This window comes from Podarcis pityusensis (genome assembly GCF_964106645.2).
Source record: "Podarcis pityusensis genome assembly, chromosome: 13".
Taxonomy (NCBI): Eukaryota; Metazoa; Chordata; class Lepidosauria; order Squamata; family Lacertidae; genus Podarcis; species Podarcis pityusensis.
Genome location: NC_138038.1, coordinates 780,453 through 801,376, shown reverse-complemented (window position 1 = coordinate 801,376; position 20,924 = coordinate 780,453). Strand labels below are relative to the sequence as shown.

General features: G+C 46.3%; 1 protein-coding gene across 10 annotated transcripts in view; it reads left to right on the top strand.

Moving 5' to 3' along the window:
- Positions 1 to 20,924, top strand: part of KIAA1671 — a 212,717-nt gene that overhangs the window by 65,635 nt on the left and 126,158 nt on the right. Inside the window, exon 1 of one of the 10 annotated variants that reach the window (XM_080979179.1) lies at positions 19,891 to 20,339. The exons of the other annotated variants lie outside the window; for them this stretch is intronic. Coding sequence (XP_080835305.1) covers positions 20,055 to 20,339 — 285 coding nt within the window. The 5' untranslated portion in view covers positions 19,891 to 20,054. Of the gene's footprint in view, positions 1 to 19,890; positions 20,340 to 20,924 lie in introns of those variants that run through there. 10 annotated transcript variants of the gene reach the window in all.

Here is a 20,924-nt window from a genome sequence, read left to right as displayed (position 1 = left end):
TTTGCCAACTCAAGGCAATCAAATAATCTCTCTTGCCACTCTTTCTTTGTTGTTACTGTTTCGCGTTTCCAGTTTTTTGCAGTTAACATTCTTGCTGTGGATGTTGTGTAAAGGAATATTCTCTTATTTTCATTTGCCATGTCTGAATCTACTATGCCCAATAGAAATGCTTCTGTTTCTTTTTTTACAAAAGTTTGTTTAAATATTTTTTTCAACTCCTCATATACCGTGTCCCAGAAGCTCTTAATTTTGTTACAGGTCCACCACGTATGAAGTAACGACCCCTTTGATTGATTACATCTCCAGCACATTTTAGATTTTGTTTTATACATTTTGGATATTTTGGTAGGTCTTATTTGTTGTTGTTGTTTAGTCGTTTAGTCGTGTCCGACTCTTCGTGACCCCATGGACCAGAGCACGCCAGGCACTTCTGTCTTCCACTGCCTCCCGCAGTTTAGTCAAACTCATGCTGGTAGCTTCGAGAACACTATCCAACCATCTCGTCCTCTGTCGTCCCCTTCTCCTTGTGCCCTCCATCTTTCCCAACATCAGGGTCTTTTCCAGTGAGTCTTCTCTTCTCATGAGGTGGCCAAAGTATTGGAGTCTCAGCTTCAGGATCTGTCCTTCCAGTGAGCACTCAGGGCTCATTTCCTTCAGAATGGATAGGTTTGATCTTCGTGCAGTCCATGGGACTCTCAAGATCTCCTCCAGCACCAGGTAGGTGTTATATACCACCTATAAAACATCTTGAGAAAGTTTTCCTTTATCAAGTCGCAAGCCGTGAATCTCCGGTCCTTATTCCATAATTTGTCCCAGGCCAATAATTGAATATTTTTGCTTGGGTCCATTGCCCAGTTAATCATTATTTCCTTTACTTGCTCATCTTTAGCCTCCCATTCTAAAATAATTCCATACATTCTAGAAATTACTTTTTTCTTGTTTTGTATTAATTCATTGTCTAGTGTTGACTCTTCTCTTGCAAAACCTTTTTTTATTATCTATTCTAAACACCTCATTCAACTGATGGTATTGAATCCATCCTGTTAAGTGATATTTTATATATTTTTTCAGTTTCAGTTTATTACCTTCTTCATCTAAGAGATCCTTATATGTGGCCCATAGCGTTTCCATGCTCTTCCTTTTGCCTGCTATAGCCTCCAGAGGGGAGTGCCACCAAGGGGTTTAGGGTTCTAGTAATTCTTTGTGCTTCACCCATACTCTATATAAAGGCTTTCTTATGATATGACTGAGGAATCCTTTTCAGAGCTTGCAGGGCAGCAGCTGAAGAAGGTGCAAAAAGGGTTTTCTTGGGTGTGTGTTTCTTTGTGGCTGATTAGCTGCTCTCCCTGTGCAAAAGTCAGAGGGGGCAGGGTTTCTGTTGAGGCAGGTGATTAGCTGTGGGAGGAGCTTATCAGAGCTTGCAGGGCAGCAGCTGAAGAAGGAGCAAAAAGTTTGATCCATCTTTTAGATTTAGGGGAGCTAGTCTCAAACGTTTGTTGGGGGAGACCTAGGGTTTTTTTGGGGGGGGAGTTATTTGTCCTGTCTTCACGCTTTTTATGATGGAGGACCGCTGTAGCCACCCCCAACGACACGTTCTCAAGATGGAGGGGGAGGGAACAGCTGCAGTCGCCTGCGGTTCCTGCGCAAAGTTTGCCATCTTGCCAAAGGCTGCAGGCAGCTTTACCTGCAGCAATTGCATGTTGATTGCCCTCTTAAAAGACAAAGTCCAGCAACTGGAGGAACGTGTAGCTACGCTCCAAAGAATTAGAGAGCTGGAGCTCTTCTTGGAAGCAACAGAGCACACTGTCTCCACCAAGGAGGAGACAGGGGACTCCCCTGAGAAGGAGGCTAGTTCACCAACACAGGAGCCAGATATATGGAGAAACGTGACTCAAAGAAGTAGGAGGCCCAGGGTTCGCTCTGATTGTTTAGAAATACACAATCGCTTTGAGGTCCTCTCCTCTAGCATGGAAGACGAAGAGCAGACTCCATTTGAGGATCTCTCCCTCATTACAGTCGATCAGGTATATGAAGACGAGCAGCAAAGTCAGTCCTCAGGGAATGTGCAGGCGACCTTGGAACGGACAGCTCACGGAAGAACCCCGACCAAACCTAAGAGGAGGCGTGTAGTGGTGATAGGGGATTCCCTACTGAGGGGAACAGAAGCAGTGATCTGTGGGCCTGACAAGATGTCTCGGGAAGTGTGCTGTCTCCCCGGGGCTAAGATCCAAGATGTAACTGAACGACTGCAAGGAATCATAAAACCCACTGACAAATACCCCCTCCTCTTGGTTCATGTGGGAACCAATGAAACTGCAAGCAATAGCCTCCAGAAGATCAAAAGAGACTACGAGGCTCTGGGCAGGAAATTGAAGCAATTAAATGCACAAATTGTCATCTCATCTGTCCTCCCAGTTGAACGACGTGGCCCAGGGAGAGAGGGAAAAATAGTGGAAGTGAACAGCTGGCTTCGCAAATGGTGTAAACAGGAACGGTTTGGATTCTTAGATCACGGACTGCAGTTTCTTGAAGATGGACTTCTGGCAAGCGATGGGCTGCACCTCACAACGGTTGGGAGGAATGTTTTTGCCAAAAATCTCAGAAACCTCATCAGGAGGGCTTTAAACTGACTAATGTGGGGGAGGGAGACAGTGCTCCTGAAGGTAGGAGTCTATCAATTGATGAAGATGATCATCCAAATGTCATAGACCAAATGGAGCAAACAGCACGCAGACCTAGTGGTGGGAGGAAAAAATCCTTAAATAAGAGTCACGGGGGAATGATTAATGGACTTCAATGTCTGTACACTAATGCACAAAGTATGGGAAATAAACAAGATGAGCTTGAGCTCTTGGTACAGCAAACTAAATATGACATAATAGGCATCACTGAAACCTGGTGGGATAAGTCCCACGATTGGAATGTAATAATGGAGGGATACAATCTATTTCAGAGAAACAGACCAGACAAGAAAGGAGGAGGAGTGGCATTATATGTCAGGGATGTGTATACCTGTGAAGAGATCCAAGATTTAGAACCTCAAAGCCAAAGTGAGAGCATTTGGGTCAAAATTAAGGGAGAGAAGAATAACAGTGACCTCATTGTGGGAGTTTACTATAGATCCCCAAACCAAACGGAGGACATAGATGATGCCTTCCTGGAACAGATGGCCAAGCATGCAAAAGGAAGGGAGATAGTAGTAATGGGGGACTTCAATTACCCGGATATTTGTTGGATGTCAAACTCAGCCAAGAGCATAAGGTCAAACAGATTCCTCACTGGCCTTGCAGACAACTTCATTGTCCAGAAAGTGGGAGAAGCAACAAGAGGAACAGCCATTTTAGATCTGGTCCTAACCAATGTTGATGACCTGGTTAGTGGGGTAGAAGTGGAAGGATCATTAGGCGCGAGTGATCATGCTCTTCTGAAGTTCACTATACAGCGGAAAGGAGCAGCCAAGCATACTAGGACTCAATTTCTTGACTTTAAGAAAGCTGACTTCATAAAACTTAGGGAAGTGCTGGGTGAGATCCCATGGACAGTGATACTAAAAGGAAAGGGAGTTCATGATGGCTGGGAGTTTGTTAAGAGGGAGATAGTAAAAGCACAACTTCAGGCAATACCAATGAGACGGAAACATGGAAGGTGCCTAAAGAAGCCAGGGTGGCTATCTAAAGAACTTTTAACTGAGTTAAGATTAAATAAGGATGTGTACAAAAAATGGAAAAGGGGGGAAACCACCAAAGAGGAATTCAAACAAATAGCCAGCATGTGTAGACACAAAGTCAGAAAAGCTAAAGCACAGAATGAACTCAGGCTTGCTAGAGAGGTTAAAAGCAACAAAAAAGGCTTTTATGGGTATGTTTGTAGCAAAAGGAAGAACAAAGAAACAGTGGGGTCACTCAGAGGAGAAGATGGTGAAATGCAAACAGGGGACACAGAAAGGGCTGAACTCCTCAATGCCTTCTTTGCCTCAGTCTTCTCCGATAAAGAAAACAATGCCCAACCTGAAGAATTTGGAGCAAATGATTCAGCAGAGGAAACACAGCCCAGAATAACTAAGGAGATAGTACAAGAATACTTGGCTAGTTTAGATGTATTCAAGTCTCCAGGGCCAGATGAACTGCATCCAGGAGTATTAAAAGAACTGGCAGATGTGATCTCAGAACCACTGGCATTCCTCTTTGAGAATTCCTGGAGAACAGGCGAAGTCCCGGCAGACTGGAGGAGGGCAAATGTTGTCCCTATTTTCAAAAAGGGGGAAAGAGAGGACCCAAATAATTACCGCCCAGTCAGTCTGACATCAATACCAGGGAAGATTCTGGAGCAGATCATTAAGCAAACAGTCTGTGAGCACCTAGAAAGGAATGCTGTGATCACCAATAGTCAGCATGGATTTCTGAAAAATAAGTCATGTCAGACTAACCTGATCTCGTTTTTTGACAGAATTACAAGCCTGGTAGATGAAGGGAACGCAGTGGATGTAGCCTACCTTGATTTCAGCAAGGCATTTGACAAGGTGCCCCATGATATTCTTGTAAAGAAGCTGGTAAAATGCGGTCTTGACTATGCTACCACTCAGTGGATTTGTAACTGGCTGACTGACCGAACCCAAAGGGTGCTCATCAATGGTTCCTCTTCATCCTGGAGAAGAGTGACTAGTGGGGTGCCACAGGGTTCTGTCTTGGGCCCGGTCTTATTCAACATCTTTATCAACGACTTGGATGATGGACTCAAGGGCATCCTGATCAAATTTGCAGATGACACCAAACTGGGAGGGGTGGCTAACACCCCAGAGGACAGGATCACACTTCAAAACGACCTTGACAGATTAGAGAACTGGGCCAAAACAAACAAGATGAATTTTAACAGGGAGAAATGTAAAGTATTGCACTTGGGCAAAAAAAATGAGAGGCGCAAATACAAGATGGGGGACACCTGGCTTGAGAGCAGTACATGTGAAAAGGATCTAGGAGTCTTGGTTGACCACAAACTTGACATGAGCCAACAGTGTGACGCGGCAGCTAAAAAAGCCAATGCAATTCTGGGCTGCATCAATAGGAGTATAGCATCTAGATCAAGGGAAGTAATAGTGCCACTGTATTCTGCTCTGGTCAGACCTCACCTGGAGTACTGTGTCCAGTTCTGGGCACCACAGTTCAAGAAGGACACTGACAAACTGGAACGTGTCCAGAGGAGGGCAACCAAAATGGTCAAAGGCCTGGAAACGATGCCTTATGAGGAACGGCTAAGGGAGCTGGGCATGTTTAGCCTGGAGAAGAGGAGGTTAAGGGGTGATATGATAGCCATGTTCAAATATATAAAAGGATGTCACATAGAGGAGGGAGAAAGGTTGTTTTCTGCTGCTCCAGAGAAGCGGACACGGAGCAATGGATCCAAACTACAAGAAAGAAGATTCCACCTAAACATTAGGAAGAACTTCCTGACAGTAAGAGCTGTTCGACAGTGGAATTTGCTGCCAAGGAGTGTGGTGGAGTCTCCTCCTTTGGAGGTCTTTAAGCAGAGGCTTGACAACCACGTGTCAGGAGTGCTCTGATGGTGTTTCCTGCTTGGCAGGGGGTTGGACTCGATGGCCCTTGTGGTCTCTTCCAACTCTATGATTCTATGATTCATATCCTAAGTATGCATGCCACCCATAGGGATTGTCAAACCCTTCTAAGTCCAGTAAATCTACATTCTGTTTTATATATAATTATGGTATTATTCCCCCCCCAAAAAACTGGTGTTATGAGTCATCATTGCCAAAACAAGATGACACCTGATTGGCTCTCTAAACACTCCTTTTTCTGGTTATTTGGCTATAATTCTTGATAGAATACAGATAATTGAACAAACCTTGTTGCATTACATTCTTCATTTAATTATCTTTCCAATGATATATAATTTTATGGTATTACTCCAAAAGAAAGTGGTGTTATGAGCCATGAAACCTTGGAAATACACTTTCTCCAAAAGGTTTCCACAATTTTGGCCACTAGTGTAGTTTGTTTTTAACACACCCATTTGGTGTGAGGGTTCATAAAATAGAACTAGCAGACCTTTCCTGGCCAGCTTGTTTTCAGTTTTCCTTGGAAATGAGCTCTGGTCAAGGTGGCCTTTTGGAAAAACTGAAATTTTCTCTCTCTCTCTGTGTGTGTGTCTCTACACACACCATATTTTTGCTACATAAGACGCACCTGACCATAAGACGCACCTAGTTTTTAGAGGAGGAAAACAATAAAAAAAAATATTCTGAACGAAACAGTGAATGTATGATTTTTGTGGTTCATGCTGTGGCCACAGACATGTGATTTCATGGTGAGTTTGGGGTAGCCCAATGCAAAAATCCTGAGGATCCATGTGGACCCGTGCTTTGTAACCACATTTTTGTGCCATTGTGGCCCCACACAACAGTGGGTGAGTGATTTTTTATTTTATTTTTTGTGCCGGCTGTAGCCATGGACATGCTATGAGATCTGATGGTGAATTTGGGAAGACCCAAAGCAAAAATCCTGAGGATCCATGGCCTTTTACCTCCCCCCTCCTAGGCAGCCTCTGCTAGCGTCCCGATCCCACCAATCAGCTGCTTCCTTTCAACACTCCCTTCCCTCTTGTTTGCCTTAGTGTCTTTTCCTTAGCTGTAGCAGTTTTTTGCTCCTCCTTTTCTTCTAATTTCTCTCCTCATTGATTTAGTCTTCCTTGTCTCCTCTCCTTGCAAGTTTGCTGCCTTTACCTCCCCCCTCCCAGGCAGCCTCCTTTCTTGCTAGCATCCCTTATCTCGCTTGCGATCGCTTGCGATCAGTGGCTTTGTTTCAACACCCACTTCCCTCTTTCAAAAAAAAAAAAAAAAAAAAAGCATGATCTGCTTTTTGCCCCTGGGCAATTCGGCTCCAGGGACCACACATTCGCTCCATAAAACGCACAGACATTTCCCCTTACTTTTTAGGAAGAAAAAAGTGCGTCTTGTGGAGTGAAAAATATGGTATATTAATTTCTTGCATGTTTAGGGCTATATCCATTGCTAGTCATGCTCAGAGGAGACCCACTGAAATTAATGGACATGATTAATGTAATTTCAGTAGACCTACTCTGAGTAGAACTTAGTTGGATACGTTCTTCATAAGTAGAAGGAAGCCACTGTAATGAACAGCCATGTGCAAATGATGATACCTTGTACAATGTTTTTTAAATGGTGGCCAGCTGAAGCACATGTTGGAATAATGGAATACAGGCACATTGTCCAGGTGCTCTCTCCTTCTTGGCCCCCCCAAACGCACATACACACAGTTGATGGTTCCCAGGTGCTCATCTCACAAAATGGCTCTTGCCACTCAGCTGTCATGGTGGCTGGGGGAAAGAGCCTTGCTTCTGGATGAGCTCCTGATTGACTCAGGGCTCTTCCCTCGCAGGGCGTGCATTCTTAATGCTATTCAGGCAGCTCCCCTAGTGCTGCTGTGCACCTCCTTGAGGTTCTCCACACCATCCCTTCACCTTGAACGCATCTGCACACATAATGTTCCATGCCAGTGTGGGATTGCCAGCTGGTGGGAGGAACAACCAAACTGCAGTTGGGAATGTCTTCCTAAAATGGTATTTATGCTGTTGGTTTAAATATTAACTGAGGCAGTTTCTAGCTCAGTTTGCTGAAGAGATTTCAGGCCAGCTGCTGTGCAGAGTCCTTTAACCCTGCTGATGACCTTGCCACCTTTTTTCTGTTCTGCTTCCTGGCCTCTTCTGAGTAAGTTCAGCTAGCAAATGGCTTCAGTCAATGGTTTCAGAGCAGACTGCAGACTGCTACTGAGATGGGAAAATGGATCTCTGGCTTTTCTTGCTTCAGCCCAGCTGCTTGAGCTGATGAGGTTTTTTTTGCTTTTGTTCCTTTAGAAGGGTGGCTAACTGGGAGATATGCTGGAGGTTTACAAAATGAAGCACAGGGTGGAGAAAGTGGACAGAAAACCTTTGCTCCCCCTTGTATATTACTGGAACTCGGGAGGGGGCAGGGTGTCACTCAGTGAAACTGATTGACAGTGGATTCAGGACAGGCAAAATAAGTGACTTCTTCACAGTATTTGCTGCCACTAAGTATGGCAATGGCCATACTTTAAAAAGAGGATTAGACAGATATTCTGAGGACCTAAGTCTGTTGGTGGATATTACACAGGAGTATAACTGAATGGAACCTCCAGGGCCAGATGAAGTATTCTTTGGAATGCCAGTTGTGTGAAGATGGGGCAAACTGAAGGAGGCAGGCTGCTTTGATGTTTTATGCCTCCTTGGGAAAGGCTGCAGGGATGGAGGGTGCCTTGTAAGTAGAGTAAGTCTCTCGATTTTCACAGTGGAACTGTTGTTTCCAGTTCAGGTCATTTATTTCAGTAATCTGATTTCAGATCCCTGAATCAACTTTTAATAATGGTTTTTCACTCTGCCTTTGGGGCAGTGTTGTAAACAGCAAAATATAGGAGGCACTGTGTGACTCTTGTTGACATAGAAGGAGATGAGAACTTCCAAACACCTGTTCTCTTGGGATGATGATCAGTGCAAACCCCTGACTATTTTTAAACTGTCTCTGACAAAGCCAGCTGGCTCGAATGAAGTAATATTTCTAATGAACATTCACCATGATGGCTGTGGAATGCATGTTCGCTGCAGCCTTACAAGGGAAAGCCCAAGAAGGGGCCACAAAATGCCCTGAAACATGGAGTCATACAGCCAAATAAAGGGGTGTGATAAAGGCGCACCTCAGCGGCTGTCTTGGATTTTGCCAAGACTTCCATCCCAAATTGAGCTGGAGATGGAGCATGTCCTAGCACACATTCCAACACAAACACAACAGTTTTCGGAAATGAAAAGGAGGGGAAAGGTGCTCCTTATGCATTCCTAATTATCTCTAGAGGGGTAGCCCTGCTAGTCTGTTGCAACAAAAGTAACAGTGTCTTATTGAACTTCAAGGACCAATAAGTTTATTATGGGATGGACCAGAGTCCACTTCATCATATGCATGAGGTATTTCCCTACCTTAGTGGGTCAGGAGTGGGGATAGGGCAGGCATACACACAAATGTACAGACACACATGCACCTCTGGTTGGAAGGGGAGAGGAAGTGTACTGTAAGTTGTGTGGTCAGAGGCAAGTGTATACCAACCAACAGGATTATAGCTTAAATGCATGTAAAATGGTTACATTGACCATTCACATAGCAGTGGGGATGAGGATACAAACATCCTGGAATGGGTCAGCTGATTTGACACCTGTAGTATCTTGAATTACATAACAGAATGTTACCTCTTTGCCCCTACTAGAACACCTATGTCGCCCATCTATGTGAGGGTAGTTGGTCACCTATTGCTTCAACATTTCCTCTTTTGGGTGCCTCGTCAATGTCCTTCATGTCAAGATTTTTTGAGCATTTTTAGCAAGGGGACAATGGCACATCTCCAGTACTAAATTACTCTTGGGGCCTGGCATTATCACCCACAACAATTCTGTGGAAGAGTCTGCCTGGTTTTGGATTTCTAGCCAGGTGGATTCGGTACCCTCTTTGGCGTACAAAGTAATATAATTTTTGTGTGTGTGGAGAGGGGCTATTGTGTGGATGTTTTTATTTTTTATTAATGTATTTAGTGATTTTATATATCGGTTTTATTCTGTGAACCGCCCTGAGACCCCTGGGTATAGTGTGGTATATAAATTCAATCAGTCAGTCAGTCAATAAATAAATAAATACCAGTATGTTTTTCCTTATCCTTCCTGTAGAGCTTATATCCAGTGATAACCGTGTTTCACTGGTCCTCTCCATTCCACCTGGAATATATTTTAAAAATGTGCAAGGCTTGTGTCCCAACATACATCAGTATCCTAAGTGCTACTTAAAAATGTCGCTTAGTATTTTTATTACAAAAATATCACAGATCAAGTAAAGCATAAAAAATTGGACTCATACATTGCACATATTTACCCCAGTTGTACAACAGGTTTTCAGCTTATTTTGGAGCAATGTACAGTGGTACCTCGGTTTAAGAACAGCCCTGTTTATCAACTATTCAGTATACGATCTCCGCAAAACCGGAAGCAGTGTTCCAGTTTGAGAACTTTACCTCGGTCTACGAACGGAAGCCGAACAGTGGAAGGGCACCAGCGGCAGGAGGCTTCATCAGGGAAGGCATGCCTCGGTTTAAGAAGGGTGGCTATCTAAAGAACTTTTAACTGAGTTAAGATTAAATAAGGATGTGTACAAAAAATGGAAAAGGGGGGAAACCACCAAAGAGGAATTCAAACAAATAGCCAGCATGTGTAGACACAAAGTCAGAAAAGCTAAAGCACAGAATGAACTCAGGCTTGCTAGAGAGGTTAAAAGCAACAAAAAAGGCTTTTATGGGTATGTTTGTAGCAAAAGGAAGAACAAAGAAACAGTGGGGTCACTCAGAGGAGAAGATGGTGAAATGCAAACAGGGGACACAGAAAGGGCTGAACTCCTCAATGCCTTCTTTGCCTCAGTCTTCTCCGATAAAGAAAACAATGCCCAACCTGAAGAATTTGGAGCAAATGATTCAGCAGAGGAAACACAGCCCAGAATAACTAAGGAGATAGTACAAGAATACTTGGCTAGTTTAGATGTATTCAAGTCTCCAGGGCCAGATGAACTGCATCCAGGAGTATTAAAAGAACTGGCAGATGTGATCTCAGAACCACTGGCATTCCTCTTTGAGAATTCCTGGAGAACAGGCGAAGTCCCGGCAGACTGGAGGAGGGCAAATGTTGTCCCTATTTTCAAAAAGGGGGAAAGAGAGGACCCAAATAATTACCGCCCAGTCAGTCTGACATCAATACCAGGGAAGATTCTGGAGCAGATCATTAAGCAAACAGTCTGTGAGCACCTAGAAAGGAATGCTGTGATCACCAATAGTCAGCATGGATTTCTGAAAAATAAGTCATGTCAGACTAACCTGATCTCGTTTTTTGACAGAATTACAAGCCTGGTAGATGAAGGGAACGCAGTGGATGTAGCCTACCTTGATTTCAGCAAGGCATTTGACAAGGTGCCCCATGATATTCTTGTAAAGAAGCTGGTAAAATGCGGTCTTGACTATGCTACCACTCAGTGGATTTGTAACTGGCTGACTGACCGAACCCAAAGGGTGCTCATCAATGGTTCCTCTTCATCCTGGAGAAGAGTGACTAGTGGGGTGCCACAGGGTTCTGTCTTGGGCCCGGTCTTATTCAACATCTTTATCAACGACTTGGATGATGGACTCAAGGGCATCCTGATCAAATTTGCAGATGACACCAAACTGGGAGGGGTGGCTAACACCCCAGAGGACAGGATCACACTTCAAAACGACCTTGACAGATTAGAGAACTGGGCCAAAACAAACAAGATGAATTTTAACAGGGAGAAATGTAAAGTATTGCACTTGGGCAAAAAAAATGAGAGGCGCAAATACAAGATGGGGGACACCTGGCTTGAGAGCAGTACATGTGAAAAGGATCTAGGAGTCTTGGTTGACCACAAACTTGACATGAGCCAACAGTGTGACGCGGCAGCTAAAAAAGCCAATGCAATTCTGGGCTGCATCAATAGGAGTATAGCATCTAGATCAAGGGAAGTAATAGTGCCACTGTATTCTGCTCTGGTCAGACCTCACCTGGAGTACTGTGTCCAGTTCTGGGCACCACAGTTCAAGAAGGACACTGACAAACTGGAACGTGTCCAGAGGAGGGCAACCAAAATGGTCAAAGGCCTGGAAACGATGCCTTATGAGGAACGGCTAAGGGAGCTGGGCATGTTTAGCCTGGAGAAGAGGAGGTTAAGGGGTGATATGATAGCCATGTTCAAATATATAAAAGGATGTCACATAGAGGAGGGAGAAAGGTTGTTTTCTGCTGCTCCAGAGAAGCGGACACGGAGCAATGGATCCAAACTACAAGAAAGAAGATTCCACCTAAACATTAGGAAGAACTTCCTGACAGTAAGAGCTGTTCGACAGTGGAATTTGCTGCCAAGGAGTGTGGTGGAGTCTCCTTCTTTGGAGGTCTTTAAGCAGAGGCTTGACAACCATGTGTCAGGAGTGCTCTGATGGTGTTTCCTGCTTGGCAGGGGGTTGGACTCGATGGCCCTTGTGGTCTCTTCCAACTCTATGATTCTATGATTAAGGGCTTTGGTTTAAGAACAGACTTCCGGAATGGATTAAGTTTGTAAACCGAGGTACCACTGTATAAGAGGCATTGGGTTTGATGTTATCTCTAATTTTGTCATTCAAAAAATTCATAAATAAAGCCTGCCTTTCAGTAAATTTCTTCTCTTAACACATATATATTTATGACATGTAAATGTGACTGTGATGTGTAGTGAAGAGAACGGCCACTTGCCTGGGGAGGGGAGGCCTTGGAACTTTTGTTTCTGACTTCCTTGAAATGAAGATGTTGCAGACATGCTGCCTTCCATTCTGGCTGATGTTTCTCTTTGCTTTTAATGCAGCAATAAATTGTCCCATTTGAGAGAGTGATGAATATGAGCTGGTCATGGATGTTTTAGTTGAGATTCCTGCATTGCAGGGGGTTGGACTACACGGCATTGTGGATACCTACCAATATTACAAATCTATGATTCAAGAGTGTAAAATGTTAATAATAATAATGATAATAACTTTTATTTATATCCCGCTCTCCCCAGCTGAAGCCGGGCTCAGAGCGGCTAATAACAGTAAAACGATAAACCATTCTAAAATCATTTCATTATAAAATTAATTCCAATCACATTAATGGCAGCCATTGGGCTAGAAGTTCTGTGAGGATTGCCAAAGGAGGGAGTCAGGCTGTGCCCTGGCCAAAGGCCTGGTGGAACAGCTCTGTCTTGCAGGCCCTGTGGAAAGATGTCAAGTCCCGCTGGGCCCTAGGCTCTTGTGACAGAGCGTTCTACCAGATCAGAGCTACAGCCGAAAAAGCCCTGGCTCTGGTTGAGGCCAGCCTAACCTCTCTGTGGCCTGGAACCTTCAAGATGTTTTTGTTTGAAGACCGTAAGTCCCTCTGTGGGACATACCAGGAGAGACGGTCCCGTAGGTACGAGGGTCTTAGGCCGTATAGGGCTTTGAAGGTTAAAACCAGCACTTTAAACCTGATCCTGTACTCCACCGGGAGCCAGTGCAGCTGGTATAGCACCGGGTGAATGTGATCTTGCAGCGAGGACCCCGTAAGGAGTCTCACCGCGGCATTCTGCACCCGCTGGAGTTTCTGGGTCAGTCTCAAGGGCAGCCCCACGTAGAGCGAGTTACAATAATCCAGTCTGGAGGTGACCGCATGGATCACAGTGGCTAGGTCAGGGCGAGAGAGGTAAGGAGCCAACTGCTTAGCTTGGCGGAGATGAAAAAATGCCACCTTTGTTATAGCTGCAATCTGTGCCTCCATGGAAAGGGAGGTGTCGAAGATTACACCCAATCTCTTAACGGACGGCGCTGGCACTAATTGCGGCCCCCGCAAGAGATGGGAGTTGCCCCCCCAAGCCCATATCGTCCCGACCCAGCCAAAGGACCTCTGTCTTAGAAGGATTTAACTTCAACCGGCTCCCACGTAACCATCCAGCCACAGCTTCCAAACATCTGATCAGTGTGTCTGGGGCCGAGTCAGGATGGCCATCCATCAACAGATAGAGTTGGGTGTCATCAGCATACTGATGGCAGCCCAACCCAAAACTCCGGACAAGCTGGGCGAGGGGGCACATAAAGTTGTTGAAAAGCATCAGGGAGAGTATTGCACCCTACGGCACTCCACACACCAAGGAGTGGCGTGATGACAATTCCCCCCAAGCGCCACCCTCTGTCCCCGACCAGAGAGAAATGAGCGCAGCCATTGAAGGACTGTGCCCTGGATCCCCATATCGGCAAGGCGGTGGTCCAGGAGTTCGTGATCGACCATGTCGAAGGCTGCTGACAGGTCTAGAAGAATCAGCAGCCCCAACCCGCCTCGATCCAGCTGCCTGCAGAGATCATCTGTTAGAGTGACCAGAGCCGTCTCGGTCCCATTACCAGCGCAGAAGCCAGATTGAAATGGATCCAGAGCCGATGTTTCATCCAGAAACCCACCAAGCTGTTCAGCAACCGCTCTCTCAATCACCTTACCCAGGAACGGAAGATTCGAAACCGGGCGGTAATTGGATAAATCTAAAGGATCTAATGATGTTTTCTTTAAGAGCGGGCGCACCACTGCCTTCTTCAGTTCCCCTTGGAATGTCCCGGTGCCAAGGGACAGATTGATGATATCCCCTAGGGGGGCCCGCACCTCGTCTGGACACGCTTTATTCAGCCAGGACGGGCACGGGTCAAGAGGACAGGTGGTGGGCTTTCCAGCTCGGAGAAGTCTGTCCATATCGGCTGGGGATATCCGGTCAAAGTGGTCCAATACTGGACCCGAGGATAGTCGAGGGGCCTCCAGTTCCGTTATTGTATCCAAATTGGCACGGCAGGTCACGGCAGAGCGACAGGACCTTCTCCACAAAAAAGCTCGCAAATGCCTCACAGCTGTGTGTCAAATTGTTATTTAAATTTGGCTGTCCCTCGAGGGACATTAAAGACCTAATTATACCAAATAATTGCGCCGGGCGAGAGCTAGCAAATACAATGGAGGCCGAGAAGTAAGACTTCCTAGCGGCCTTCACTGCCATCTCGTAGGTTTTCATGAAAACCCTATAAGATGTTCTTGAGGCTCCATTGCGGGCACCCTGCCATACTCGCTCTAGCCATCTGAGGTACCACTTCATTTTCCAGAGCTCCTCGGTAAACCAGGGAGCCCGGTTTCTGCGGGGTCGCAGAGGGCACTTAGATGCGATCTCATCGATGGCTGCCAGGAGCTGGATATTCCAGTCCTCAACAAGCTCAGTCAATGAGTTGCCAGGGGGAGCAAGGTCCCGCAAGGCTTGGCGGAATCTATCAGGGTCCATCAGCCTCTGCGGGCGAGCCCAAATCGGCTCGCCACCTAAGCAGGGTGGGAGTGGAAAGTCAGTCCTGGCTTTCAGAGCGTAGTGATCAGACCATGGCACCTTCATCGAAGGAGACATGATCACATCTATACCTACACCAAAGATCAAATCCAGCGTGTGGCCTGCTTGATGTGTGGGGCCCGAAACAAACTGGGAGAGCCCTAGTGTCGCCATGGAAGATACCAGGTCCAGAGCCTGTGAGGAGGGAGTGGCATCAGCATGGATGTTGAAGTCCCCCAATACCAATAGGTTAGGGAACTCCAAGGCCCAGCCGGCCACCGCCTCTAGCAGGCCTGACAGGGTGGCTGCTGGTGTGCTAGGTGGCCGGTACACCAGCCAGACAGCCAAGCTCACCTCAGAGCCTCACACTAGGCCAACACATTCAATGCCGGGGATTGATGGCGATGGTAGAGCCCTGAAAGAAGAATCTTCCCGGATTAATAATGCCACCCCTCCCCCCCGGCCCACAGTCAGTGACTGGTGGAGGACGGAGAAACCCGGGGGCGTCATCTCTCATAAGGTAACTGTTTCCCCTTCGCGCACACAGGTCTCTGTCACACAAGCCTGGTCGACCCCCTGCGAGGTAAAGAAATCTCGCAGGGTGGCGGTTTTGTTGCCTATAGACCTGGCATTGCACAGCACCAGTGACGGAGGTGAGTAATCCTTGCTCACCCTACCCTCGTCCCTCGGGATGGGGCGCAGATTGGAAGGGGTACGAGCATATCCATATCTCGATCCCCTTCGCCTATAACATCTGCCCCCCACCCCCGGCACAGAAAACTCCCATTCCCTCTCCTTAACTGCAGAGACCTCTGGAGACAGGTGGGGTAATTTGTTGCCCACTCTGCTGAGCTGGTTGGTGATGACAAATAATGACTGCCTATAAGGCCAACACAAAATATTTGCACCGCTGGATGAAACATTTGCATGACCTAGTATACCGAATGCCCATAAAATGAGTGCATTATGTGCCACACATCATGTTCTTACGTTTTGGTCATGCATCCTCTTTGCTGCCAAATTAAAATAATTTTAGGATCATTGTTCTCAAGGCCCATCAAGAAGGCAGTCCCAAGTGCTATAGTATCCCACCTGCTGAGGTTGCTGCTTCTCCTCTAAATTAGGATTGAGCTGCAAATATCTCGTTCTTTGCAGGGGGCAGTTGCTGTTTCTGTTTTCCTTCTACAGGCTCCCATTTCCTGCTGCTGGAACACCACTGTTTGCAGATGTTCCCCTTACATTATTGTGCATATTTCACTTAAGAATAAAACTGAATTTTCTGCTGCTTGCTTCTCTTTATGGCTAATAACCTCCTGTCGACACCCACCCCCAATCTGACACATACTTTCAGATTTTTGCTTAGAATGTATTGCTTACAAGGATATATTGTATGAAATGCTCAATGCGTTTAAAATGAGAGAGCTCAAGGTGTGTTGCTCTCATGAAGAAAATAATGGAATGATGACTGCTACAAAAAGGTTCATCAGCCTGATAGTTCCTGATAGTTACAGCTTTGAACAAGTGGCAGAAAGCTTCACCCCTCCTCCTCTTCTGCCTCCTCCTCTTTTGGGGGGGACGGGGGACGGACCAGATATCCTTTTGGGAATGCTGCAGGAATGGAGGTGCCTAATAGGTTGCAAATGGATAATGATCAAAGCAGGTTTGTAACTTCAGTGACATGGTTGCTCCTTTGGTGGGAGTTTTTGAAGAGCAAAAAAGAGAACACTTGCTGACTTCTGCTTTTAACTATGGATCTCTATGATGACTCATCATGAAAAAGAGGCCATGGAGTCCTGGAAAAAGAGGACACATGGCAACCCTAGTTTTGTATAGAATGAGACCATCTTGATTGATTTTGATATTTTTTTGTACTGAGGGTGCAGAACTAAACTCTGCTACCTACAAGGTTCTCCAAAGCTGATTTAAAGCTTTGCACCCCAAGCTTTTTTGCACCCCAAGCCTTCCCCCTCAAACATTTCATTTAAGACGGTAAGAAGAGCCTTCTGGATCAGATCAACTGCCCATCTTGTCCAGCATCCTGTTCTCACAGTGCTAACCAGTTGCTTGCAGGAAACCCACAAGCAGGATCTACATACAAGAGCAGCCCTCTCCCCATAGAAGCATTTCTGCTTCCAACTGTGGAGGCTAGTGACCAAAGATAGCCCCCTCCTCTGCGAACTTGTCTGATCCTCTTTCAAAGCCATCTAAGTGTGTGGCCATCACTGCCTCCTGTGGGATGGAGTTCCATAGTTCAACTATCCTCCTCTTGTGATGTTGCCCTCCTTTATGCTTCCAGAAGAGCCTACGTAACCTAAGATAACATTGGAACATGAGAGGACCCTTGGAACAAGCCTTCTTGCCCTGTTAGTGCAGGATGAAGAATTTGTGATCCTCCAGTTGCTGTTGGACTCCCCGCTCTCATCCACCCCAGCCAGCGTGGCCCATGGTCTGTCATGGATGGAGTCTCATTCTCCCTGGAGGAGCAGCTGCGTAGTTTGGAGGTGCTCCCGGATTCAGCTCTGTCACTTGACAGAGGCGCAGGTGTCCTTGGTGGCTAGGAGTGCCATTTGCCAGCTTCAGCTACTGCCATTCCTTGGTCAAAAGGGTAGTGTAACTACCCTTGTCTGTGGACTGGAGACCTTATGGTCAGATTACTGCAATGTGCTCCTCTATGTGGGGCTTGTCCAGAGACTGCAGATGCAGCAGAATGCAGTGGCTCGGTTGCTGGTGGAGACTCACAACCTTCAACAAAGCACCTTATTTGTAGGACTTGCTCTAGCTGCCAACTGCTATTGGTGAAGTTCAAGATTTTGGCCCTATACAGCTCAGGGGAAGGTTTCTCGAAGGAGCATCATATCTTTCATATAACCATTAGGTCGCTGTGGTCTGCGGGAGAGTTCCAAAGAGCTCAGAGGAAGGCTTCTCCTGTGGCTGCTGCTTTCACAAAACAATTGAGTGCCTTTTTGTTCTGACAAGTTTTTCTAGCTGAATGAATTGATTTCGGCCATAGGTTTTTTCTTTGTATAGTTTTTAAAATTAATTTGCTGTTTTTAACTGTTTTCTTATGTTTTGTGGAACACCTTGAGACATATTTGTGAAAGGTGGTGGTGTTAACAACAACAACAACAACAACAGAAGATCTGGCCAGAATGCTGCTCATGAACAGAGTGTATTCAGAAACCCACCTTGAACGGGACGCAAACTTATTAATTCAAATAATAGGTGTTTCAAGGAGTTAGCTATTCATCAGGAGGCAGTTCCTTAGGTTAATATAACAAAAAGGAGTTTCTGATTCCTACAATAGTAACTGGTGGTTCTATTCAAGAAACAATCTGGGGTTTTTATGACTTAGAAGCATCTATTAGTTTCTGATTTGAGCTGCTGCCCTTTTGGTGTGTCCAGTCGATGTTCCCTGAAGGAACCACTGTGACTTAACATATTAAGTAAACTTCAACTGACAGTGCAGACGCTGAATAACTTGGTTTATTTCTGGAATCTTTTCATATAATTTATGTTCGGCTAACCTTGATTGACTAGCATTTTGTCTTCACAGCTATTTTTTAATGGGGATACGTTTTTTGCTTTGCTCTTTTCCATACTAAGTTTGTAGTAGCTTACAAGCTCCAGATGAAACTAGGGGAGAACATCAGATGACCAAACAAACAAACAATTGCTCCCAGTCAACAGAAGGGGGGGGGGGGTTGCTTTGTAGACTCTGGGTGACCAGTTTTAGTCCTCCTCTGGCTGTTGCTGCTGAAGGGAGGCTTTCCAAGAAGCCCAGGTGGCTTCTCTCCTGGTGTGCAGGCAAGGGTTAACAATTGCTCAGGTTCCACGTGATGAGATGCAAACTGAATCATTCCAAGGGATCTCCGCCTGCCCAGTCACCAGGCAGATGCTGTTCCCCTTGGTTGCCATGACAACCCGGGCTGTACTCTAATCAAGCCCAGCCCCTGCAGCGGTTATATCTCATTCATTGTTTTCCTTCCTGTTGCAGAGAAGGGGAGAGGAGGAACCGGGTGCCTCTAAGTGGGGAGGAGGCCACCGCCTGGAGTCCCTTCTGCCTCAAGCTGCTCTCAGAGTCTCCCTGAGCGAGATACCCCTGCACTTGCAGACACCCAGGTGGGCTTGCCCAGTGCTGCGGCAGCCAGCAGCATTTCTGGAGGGTGCCTTCTAGTGGCACAAAGGTGGAGAGGAGTGCTTTGAGGAAGCCTGCCTTTCTGCTGCCTCTTCTGGAACAGCCAGCAATCGCTCACTCTCAAGCTCTCAGTCTCTAGAACATCCCGCCCCACGGAAGCCCCTTCCTGAGCCAGAGAGCCATGCAAAAGACTTTCCGGAGGCTGTGAGTCAGGCAAGCAGGGTCTCAAAGGCAGCATGCTACACATCGTTCTCCCCATCTTGGAACTGACGGGGCTCTAGAAATTAAGGCAAGTGCTGGTCGTGGTGATGCCGGAGATTAAAACGGACCTCTGACAGGGTGGGGGCTTCTGTGGCCATCACTGGGACCTACCTTTGAAGGACTGGCTTTCTAGGGAGATGGGAAGAGCCCATCTCATGAATGGGTCAAAGGCCACCTTCGGAACTTCATTCTCTGTGCTGCTGCCTCAGAAGCTCACCAGGCCAGAGGGGGAAGGAAGGGGAGAAGAGCTGCTTTTCTAGGATTCTCAACTCGAAAACTGCCGAACTGGCCTGTGGAAAGGAGTTCCCTGAGACTCTGTGGGAATGAGAAAGAAGACCAAATGCCATTCTGCTGCCAAAGCAAGCTCTAGATTTCTGTTCTTCATGTGCTTGATATATCAGATGCATTTTTACTGGGTGAATTTGGTTCAAAGAGGCATCCACAACTGAGGAAGAAAAATACTTGATTTTTAAACAACTTAGTAATTTACCAGCCTTATTCCTTCCTCCCCCCCATCCCCCATGCTCCTTTCCCCCATTTTTCTTTTTGTAACTAGATTTTCAAGAGTGTTTAGTAGTTTCTGGCTCCCGGGCAGCTCTGGTTTCATTTTAGGGGGAAGTAAATTTCTCGGTCTGTCTCTCTCCCCCCCCTCCCCGCAAACCCATCCGCCTTTTTGGGTGTCTTGGAGCGATGGATTACCTTGGAGACAAGCTGACGGTGGCGCAGAACCACATGACCCACTGGGTGGGCTCCGTGCGAAGGTCCTTGCAAGAGGCGCTGAATTTAGTCACAACTGCAGTTGCCCATGAACGAACAAGTGGGGTGGGGGCAAGCAGAGCCCCTTTCAAGCGCACCTCCTCCTTCAGGCACTTTGCATCCCGGAGCAGAGAGTCCTTCCGCAGGTTTTCCATGCGCAGTCAGCAAAGGCTTTCCTCTCTGAGGAAGAGGCAAGCCAGCTCGGAGCAGCCTGACCTTGTAAGCACCCTTTTAAGCTGCCGGTGGATGATATGAACTGAGCCGGGATGGTTGCTGTTGCATTCTAGGCTGGTAACCCTGCTACAGTTTGTGTGCTTGCAAATGTATCTCTCTTTAGTTTTAAGAAGGAAAAAAGCCTCCTGCTGTTGATCATTTTAGCATTGTTGGGTGTTTCTTTCAGATCTTTTAGCCTTCATTGTCCCAAAGGTACTTGGGCAACAGGGCGATTGGTCTGTGGCTCATTTCTTCTTGAAATAACTCAAAGTCCTTGGATGCAGGCATGGAGCTAAAAAAGAAAGCACTCCTAGGGACAGTTGCTTGGAGCTTGGTCCTGAATAAATGTCTTCTCCTCTGTTCTGGAATGTTGCTTCCCTAATTCTAAACTTTGAAGGGGAGGCAAGGAAGGAACAGCTGGAAACACTCTGCAAATGCTCAAGGGTGCTTCCTCTTATGAGGACTTTGAACCGGAGCTTGGGAAATGGTATTTGGGGTGAAGCCTGACTCACCCTTCCTCCCATTAAGTCCCTGACTGACCTTGGGTCCAAGATCAACATGCTTCCTCAGCCACCCTTTCTGAGGGCCCTG